Below are 9789 nucleotides of genomic sequence, written 5' to 3'. Positions count from 1 at the left end.
TAGAAAAGATGAATTTAATCTGTACCTCAAACATGCATAACTGTGGCTTTCTGTCATTTGTATTTTCTTCTAGTTATTCAGGCTCTTAATTGTGCCATTTGATTGAAAATATAAAAATAGATTTTCTTTTTACTCTAAATTCTTTATGTAGTAACATTGAAATTTTAATTCAAACTTTCTACCTCTGAGATGTGATTTATCTTTTTGCAAAATGAATTAGAAATAGTTTTAACCTGTAACTGTTAGGCAGTTTTACCACTGTTGAATGAGAGAATATGTTCAAAATTCAAGTTTGAATGCCTGGGTACACACTCTAGTCCTAGCAGTGTATCTCAGTCAAACATGGTTCTCTGTTGCCTTTAATGTTATTTTTACTTATTTACTACCTCAGAGAAGAGACGGGAGACTGTCTATCTAACTGAAGAGAAAACTGTGTATAGGTTTATATTTTGACAGATCAAGCACATGTACTTTGTAGCTCCAGAATTGTTTTTTAATTGAAAATAGATCAGGACAGATGACTGGAGCATTGCTTGTCAGTTCACACCACATTTGTTGTGTTACAGTGCTGTGTCATTACATTCTTCAGTCTGGAAAATTATTTTAGCAATTTGATCTGTAGACTAAAAAACAAAACATCCACCGTGCATGTTAGAATGTACAGACAGCACTTGTCTGTGGATGCCAACTCTGAGCACTTGACCTGAAATGAGCTCCATTATGTGCTATTGCTCACTGGTGATGCTGCTTTGAGATGTGGTTAATTAAGAACAATGTTAAACACTTGCTGGTTTGACCTTCTCTGCTGTGAGGCATTGCTGGTTTTCTTTTCCATTTTGTAATTTGAGTCTTTCTCTGAACACAACACACATTTTGAACACATAACTGTTATGACTGACATTTTTCATTGTTTTCTGTTATTTCATAGATTGAACAATTAATGAATTACTTGCAGAAATATGTACAATGAGCTGTTAGAAGGTTCAGCTGGGATAAAAAGCTGTAGCCTCTGGACAAAGGTTCCCTATTTTGTAGTGTCACATAATACAGCATTACATGTAAGGCTGAATGGGCCACCGCACTGTGATCATGTGAAAGCCTATGTGTGTGAATTGGTTCATTTGCAGTTTTAGGAATATGCACCTCTATACCAATATCTGATGCACAGCCCTGCATTATTACTGCTGTCCTTCTAAAAAAAGAATGACCAAACTGGTATTTTGTTCAAATATTTAAGGCTTCAGTCTGTTTGGACAAAGTAGTGTATATAACATTTGATCTGGTCATGTCTTCAGTTGTGTTTTCACCTGTCCTAAATGAACGGGGTTCAGATCAAATTTCAGCTGAATCTCACTGCCTCCCTGACATGAGTCTCCTCTCACATATGCAGACAAATGGAAACATTCATACTTGTTACACAAAAATATAAAAAGGTTGCTATGTGAAGACTAGAAAGTGTAATTACAGTGTAAAACCTATTAGAGAAGTTAGTGTAAACCAAACTCATGACCAAAGGCAGTTGTGTTTGTTCATGATAAATATTGCAGCAACTTATATGCTGCTGATTTAAGTGTTACTTTAATTGGGTTGTTATTTACCTTGTCAAACTTAACATGGTGCATTCCTAAGTAAATTTGTGTTTACCAGACGAACTCAGGGCCAGTGTAGGTTGACTGATTAATGTTTTTAATTTTTTTTTTGTTTTTCTTTTCCCCAACAGCAAAAAAAAAAAAAAAAGGGTATTCGGGCCATAGTTTCAATTTACCTACGATTTGGTCCTTGAGTCATTATAATGGTTACATTACTAGGCTGCTACATGGTGTCTGGTGTTGCTGTGCAGACATGATCGTAGATGGGTCAGTGTGCGATTACAACACTACACATTTCAGGCTGAATGCAGAAAAGCAGTGGAGGCCAAAGGACACGCCAGACAACAGGATTCATTTTACTAAAAGATCATACATTACAGTCTTGATGCCTGCATTTAGGTCTCTGGGAACCACCATAATACAGGTTTCACCACCTTTAATGTAGATGTATTTTGTTTAGGTGTTTGTATTATTACTTGGTAGGGTAGAATACAGTGACACGAAAGTGAGTTGTCATTTTCTAATTATCTGAACAGCAATAGAAAATAAATGCTAGTATAGACTTCCACTATGTCTCTGTGTTGTTCTATTAAGATTCAATTAGACTCACTTTATCACATGCACACCTGGTTGGATTGTACTGAATTAAGACAGAGGTAGATAAACATAATTTACATATAAAGGGGACAAATTGACTAAACAGACATTAAATTCTAAGACTACCAAGGAAAAGAATGTGACTTTCTTTTGCTAATCAGCAGGATTATACATGTTATCAATGCAGTAGCCAAAAATACACAAACAAAATATTCACTCTTTCACTTTCTGTAATTTATAATGAGAATTTATTTTTAAATTGGAAATGCACAGAAAACTAATCAATTCAGTGTTTTGAACAAGCCCCTTTTGTAGCAATTACAGATGGTCAAATCTCTGCAAGCCCTTTGTTTATCCCATTATTCTTGACAGATCGCCTCAACCTTCCTCAGACTTTGTAGGATGTGGCTGAACTATCATCTTTAGTTCTCTCTACAGTTCTATGTGGTTTAAGTCTAGGATTTGCTCTACCACTCAAGGACAGTGTCTTTTCTGAAGACACTCCAGCATTGTCTTCACTGTTTGTTTTAGATTATGGTCATACTACCCCATATTCCGGTTTCATTCAGAATCCTTGTCCTCTTGCTTTAGGAGGCCTTTAAATTCTAACCACTACACTGTCTAACCACACGATCATCAAGGTCTGATTGCTGGAGTGTTACTGATGTGTTTATTCTTCTCGCAGGTTGTCTAGTTTCTGCAGTGAACTTCTGAAGTTCTGTTACAGTGACAATTGGGTTGGTAACGCCAATGTTTTAGAGATAGTTTTATAGTTTTCATCTATATTTTATCTATATTATTCTTTTCATCTGTAGATGAAGACAAAATGTACTTTGCCACTCACAAAAAAATGTTATTGTGGCAGACAGTGCAGTTCTAACTGCAGAGTGCTGCTGTGCATGTTCACAGTAAAGCAGCGCAGTTTAAAAGCTCTATCTACAACTTTACATGCAAAACACTTATTCCGTACTCAGTCATACTCATTTTTGTAGCACGGTCCTGATGCATACTGGGTAAATACTAAAATAAAACATTCGTTATTTCTTAAGATTCTGGGTAATGGTATAATCTTGCTTCTGAGATGTTCCAATTAAATACTGAGTGACGAATTTTTGATTTGTGGCGAGCATGAATGCGTAGAGGCAGGCCTACTCGTGCCTGGTGTTCCAACAATTTATCGTTGTATGATAAAACATTGAACATTTATGGAAAACTCTTTTTGGCTCATACAGAACGTATCATGCATCAGATGGTTTAGGTAAAATATCTGTAGTTACCTCAGACAAACCCATCAAATGGTTATCTAGTTTAGGCAGGTCTGTGCTCCCTTTGTTGGACAACTCTTAGGCTACTATGCCCCCGCATTTTCAGGGTTATTTGATTTTTATGTGGAAACCTATTATGACGTATCAGCATTTATTTGTTCAGAATATGCTTTATAAAAAAAACTTTTTTATATCAAAACCACTTTTGCAGATCTTATAAACAAAACTACGGCATTGGATTGTTACCACCAAAAACACATTTTCACCAGTTTCTAGTTTCGAAATATTCTACTTCTAATAACTGAAGCAGGGAACTTAGAAAAACTCAGAGACGGGATCAGGAAACGTGTAGCATTTCTTGATCCGGGATTCCGTTTTTTTTTATATCATAAATGCCGATGCAAATGGTGGCAGTATGAACCTTGTACGTTGGTTTGTGAACTGCAAATAAGCACAGCGAAGAAGTGTGACGCAACCAAGAAACCCTGGCACTGGTGGATGGTAGTGATGCAATACTGAAGAGGCGGGGACGTCGGTAGCCACCCGAGGACGCAGGGGAGACGCTGTACTGTTAGACCTCAACAATCAGTGCACAACAGGTATATTAACATTTATTGGTATTTCTTCGAACATGTGCCCTCAGAGTTATGACAATGCCGAAATGTAACAGAAAATATAACTTGTTCTCAAGCCTGTATTCGTTTAAATAGCCCGGTCACACCAACTCGCTTAGTTTCGTTACGGTAATAACTAGCTAACGTCATTAGTTAACGTTAGTAGCTACTTAGCTTTTAAATATATTAAAATCCTTGGGCCGACGATGCAAGAGGAGCGTTTGTGAAAACGACCCCATCCACGGTAAGTTTTTAAAAAACGACTTTTTCCTTAGCGTTTAATCTAAGGAACCTGTGGTAACTGTTAGCTAGCTGCTAATTTGGAGGTTGGTTAGTTCATAAATTGGCAGGGATTTTCCTTCACTCAACGCGTTATAATGCTAGTCAAGACAGAAAAGGAAACGGAATAATAGTTAATTCTGTTTCGCCACACACACAAAGGACAACGTCTGATAGACATGTGGCTGATTTAAGTGGTTTTGGCTAATGTAAAATGTGTAACGTTAGCTTGTGACCCGAGAGCTCGGTGTCACTATCTGCTCGCGCTGTTGTTATTTAACTTGGCGTTAATACACATTTCACTTGATAACGCTGGATGTTTCCGACTCGGTTTGTGTTAACGTTACATGTATGACGTTTATTAATAACGTCAGATATGTAAAAATAAACATTTCCATTATGCGTAGTCTTACCTTTTAAAATGTGTGAAAGGTCATAGCCGGGTAATGGACACAATCACAAAATCAAACCTCGGTTGCCTTTAAATAATACCATTGATGTTTGGACTACAACGTTTTTTAATTAAAAGTCCATGAGCTGCTGTTGTGTTCCGACTTTATTGCTCATGACATTAACTGCACCAGAGTGTGTCCCAAGTCTCTGCCATAGCTACTTTTTCAGGCGAGGAGACTCCATGGGACGGGCAGTTAAAATAGAATAGACCTCACTTCACCAGTCAAGAAAATCCTCCAGGAGTGTGGGTCCAGGGATAAAAAGAACTAGGCAACACTCATTCATGAATAGAAAAAAAATTATGTCTTTATTATTGCAAATTGTTATGGCACTATGCTTTAAATGTGGGATTTTTACATTTGTCCAAGTTCTTTTTATCCCAAGAGTAAACTGGTCTTAAGAGTTGTGGAATCGTAGACCTCAACAACCAGGGGTTTTCCTAGAGTTGCCTGTCAGACAAAAAGGACCCGGGTTAGTTAGGTGACCAAGAACCCAATAATCACTCCAACAGAACTTTAGTTTGAGTTTTCTGCCACTCCACAGGACTCGCATCAGGCATTGTTTCATGGTAGAATGACTAGAAGGAAGCCACTTTAGGTGAACCGTATATTGACATTCAGCTTGGAGGTGGCATAATGGCATTTCAAGAAATACTAGAATATATTGAAAATGATTCTCTCGTATAGCCTTACCCAGGTAGACTTGAAGCTGTAGCTACTGCCAGAGAGGCTTATATGCATTACTGAAATGAGTGTGAATACCATTTGTAAATGAAATATTAGAGTTTGTGATTTGTAATATATAGCAAAAATATGTCAAATTGATTTTTCCCCTCATTGGTATGAGTGTGTGTAGATTGATTAGGAACACATACTTTGGTTATGGCTATTTGTACATTCCTACTCTTTATGCAGTTAGTGACAAGTCAAAGGTAGTTTAAACATTTAATTGTAGTACCTCTGCTGTAAATGTTTTCTTATATTTTTACTCCATAAAGTTCAGTGCAACTTGGTAGAAATGCTTATTAGCTGTGTTTTTGTTTTTATTCTCTACCCAGTGCCATGTCTCTGGTTTTTCCACGACCCAATACTAACGCAATCCACAGCAAGAAAGATAAAAGACTGATGGCAGAAGCAAACGCATCGCCCCTCAAGCACTTTGTTACGGCAAAGAAGAAGATCAATGGGATTTTTGAACAGCTAGGGGCCTATATCAAAGAGAGTGCTGCCTTTCTGGAAGGTACCCTTATACCTGCTATATGTTCTCTAACCTTTTTCAGAGATTTACCACTTTGTGACAATCTCAAGGCAGGTTAATGTATTGGTTTTATGTCTGAGGTCATGTCAGGCTTGTAACATTTCTTCCATAAGTTTGTATGGTTGTAAAAGATTGTATGTCAGGGATTAAAGCTACCTTTATCTGTGCATTTACATGGACTTATAAACAGGGAAGCCTGTTTTTGAAATCAAGGTAGATGATTAGGGAAACCTAGTTTCCCTAAGTAGATTTCTAAAAACAACATTTGCATAAAGTTAGATTATACATTTATCATAAAGTGCCTCATAGAAGTTTACAAAAGCAATTTTTCCAGCTGATTAAAAACAAAACAAAACATTGTAGACAGATCAGTGTGGATTAGATCTCCGATCGGTGTCCCCGATTCATATTCTGTTCTTTCCCCCCACTGTCACTGCTGCAACACGTATACACAAAAAGAAAAGTCAGAAAGCAGCATTTTCTGCCACTACAGAGTTAAAAATCTGGGTGAAAGGCTTTTAAAATAAGAGTTTGAGGAGAAATCAGGTTACTCTTCTGCTGCATGTATCCACAGATTTTAAGTAACCACCTCTCCTAAGTGCATATAAATGCTGTTACCCAATTGGCTAAGAAAGCTGATTTCTCAGAGTAATCTGGTTACTTTAGTAAATGTAAATGCAGTCTTTATGAAGATGAAGCAGCTCCCCAATCGAGGGTGTGTATGTGTGTGCGTGCAGGTGTTTGAGATTGTGAGTGCAAATAGGTGAATGAGAAGCAGTGTAAAGTGCTTTGAGTAGCAATAGGTAAAAAAGCGCTATATAAGTGCAGACCATTTTAAGTCATATAAAATGCTTTCACTGCAAGCTGTCACCTCACTGTAATCACTGGAATCCTTGCACACATGCAGTTGGGGTGGCTTCATGTTGATCAAAAGGCACAAGGCAGAGTTGTAGCATTTATGTCTAATCACAGTAACACTGTCAAAATGACCGTGAGCTTCAGCTCTGTAATGGTACCCTCTAATTCCACACTGAGCCGTTGTTACAGCTAGTTTACTTTAGCAGCCACTCTACCTCTCATTAGTTAAGCAATAGTGCATTTTATTATATGGTTTTAAGCAATGTTGCCAGCTAGTACAGCTAGAGAAAAAATACTATCCTTATGATCCTGGTCATACAGTTGTGTGCAAAAATTTACCCCTGACAATGTCCATGATTTTCATTTATAAATATTTGGGTGTTTGGATGAGCAATTTCATTTTAATCTATCAAATAACTGAAGGACACAGTAATATTTCAGTAGTGAAATGAAAATTGAAACTAAAAACAAAATTAGACTGTCTCAATATCAGCAGATTCTTGAGAATAATGTTGAGGAATCAGTCACAAAGTTGCACAACAAGACAACGACCCAAAACACTGGTCAAAATCTACTTGGGCATTTATGCAGAGGAACAAGTACAATGTTCTGGAATGGCCATCCCAGTCCCCAGGCCTGAATGTTATTGCACATCTGTGGGGTGATTTGAAGCGGGCTGTCCGTGCTAGGCAACCATGAAACCTAACTGAAGTGGAGATGTTTTGTAAGGAGGAATGGTCCAAAATACATTCATCTAGAGTCCAGACACTCATTACAGGCTATAGGAAGCATCTATAGGCTTTATTTCTGCTAAAGGAGGCTCTACTACATATTGATGTAATTTTTCTGTTGGGGTGCCCAAATTTATGCACCTGTCTAATTTTGTTTTGATGCATATTGCGCATTTTCTGTTAATCCAATAAACCTCATTTCATTACTGAAATATTAATGTGTCCTTCAGTTATTTGATAGATCAAAATGAAATCGCTGATCCAAACACCCAAATATTTATAAATGAAAATCATGGACATTGGGTTCCTTAACTTTTGCGTACAACTGTATAAAAATGATCATGCACACGACTGTACTCTGGCCTATCCTATATGTGTTATTTATGCTGCTGACAATGTATTTTTTCAGCCTGACCATTATGTCATTTGCATTCCACTCTGTTGTCGTTTGGCGATATTGTGCTGTTGTAAAGTGCCATAACTATTTCCTACTGTGTTTTTTAATAGAAATGTACAAATGACAAATTTCCACCAAACACAAGGATGAAGAAGCTTGATGACTAACAGTGCAGCTTTCACATTTAGAAATAATTTCTGCAAAGGCATGATGAAAAAAGGAAATTCATACGGACTTTTTAAGATAATCAAGGATACGCACAATGTGTTTTGATAAAGGCATAGGAATGAGCATGAAAAATTCAACTCCAAAGAAGCATTTTTGTCATTATATTAATTACATTTTACCAGTTATGTATTGCAAAAAGATGTTAAAATAATAGTATATACTTGTTTAGTATACTTCCAGACTAATAAGGGATGTTGCAGGTAATACAGGAACTATTAACTTTTTTATAACCTTTCACATGTTAGATGCTTACAAAAATGACGAGCTGAACCCAGTCACTACAGAGGAACAGGTCCAAGATGTCCGAAGTTACCTCAACAGGGTGGCTGGTATTGGTGAGGTGCTTGCTCGAAGGCATATGAAGGTGGTCTTCTTTGGGAGGTTTGTATATTCCTTTCTTACACCACCTCTCGAATGATAAAACCCTTCTACTGAAACTAAAATAACGTCATTTTAGATAGGGCTTGAAATTAATCTTTTTCAAACACTTGCCCTTTGGGGAAGTAGCTGAGATGTTTTACTTGCCTGAAATCCAAAGTTACTTGTCCACAAAAGAGAATGAAGGCCTTTTACAAAATAAATACAATAAACTGGAATGTGGACAATTATTATATTTGTATTGACATACACAACATTGGTGCGACTGTGGCACAGGAAGGTAGAGCAGGCATACACACACCAATCCCCAGCTCCTCCAGTCATGTGACTGCCTGAAGGAGAGAGTGGCAGCAACTCATGCCATAACTGCAGAACACATTCGGCTGTGGTGACTCCTGAAGGCACAAGCCAAAATGATAACTGTCTCTGCCCAACTGTGACTCATGTTTAAATATTCTCATGAATCAAAAGTTCAGGAAATGGTCTTAAAAGGTCAGTTATTTTGTCCATTGCAATTATTTCTCGATTGATTTTAATATCCAACAAAAGTACATGTCATGACTAACCTAATATCCACTCATCTCACCTACTAATCATATTTGTCATTAAAGCACTTTGAGACAGTAATCCATGCTTTTGTCACAACTCGGCCGGATTACCATAATTCTCTGTATTTTGGTGTCTCTCACTTGCCCCTGTCCCATCTTCAGCTGGTACAAAATGCAGCTGCACGTTTGATAACTGGAACACGGAAGAGAGACCACATCACCCCGGTTTTAGCATCGCTGCACTGGCTGCCTGCCATCTTAGAGTTCATTTTAAAATTCTTTTATTTGTTTTTAAGTCCTTAAATAGTCCTGCTCTGCCCTATCTCTCTGAGTTGCTTTATGTGCACTCCCCCTCCAGGTGGCTCAGGTCAGCTGACCAACTGCTCCTGGATGTGCCGAGGACACGGCGGCCTCCTCACTGTCTTATTTTTAAATCAATGCTGAAAACTCCCTTTTTCTCCCTGGGTTTTGACGTATGAGTAGGTGACTGTACTATTTTATTGTATTTTGTGACTAATTAGTTTTAGTCATACTAATTTAGTCATTTAGCAGATGCTTGACATGATACCTGGAGGAGTTGGGGGATTAAACCAGC

The 9789-nt window shown here is 37.6% G+C and overlaps 1 protein-coding gene across 2 annotated transcripts in view; it reads left to right on the top strand.

Annotated features, from left to right (window-relative positions):
- Positions 1-3909: 3909 nt before the first annotated feature.
- The window catches only part of mfn2 (mitofusin 2), a 29847-nt gene continuing 23967 nt past the window's right edge, over positions 3910-9789 (top strand). Inside the window, exons 1-3 of one of the 2 annotated variants that reach the window (XM_067525934.1) lie at positions 3910-4050; positions 5855-6036; positions 8514-8649. In XM_067525934.1, the coding sequence (XP_067382035.1) occupies positions 5859-6036; positions 8514-8649 (314 nt within the window). In that variant the 5' untranslated portion in view covers positions 3910-4050; positions 5855-5858. The other variant, XM_067525935.1, reaches the window with a different exon arrangement.

Source organism: Channa argus, chromosome 13, assembly GCF_033026475.1.
Source record: "Channa argus isolate prfri chromosome 13, Channa argus male v1.0, whole genome shotgun sequence".
In the NCBI taxonomy this organism is placed as follows: domain Eukaryota; kingdom Metazoa; phylum Chordata; class Actinopteri; order Anabantiformes; family Channidae; genus Channa; species Channa argus.
This window is presented reverse-complemented; position numbering and strand designations above follow the sequence as displayed.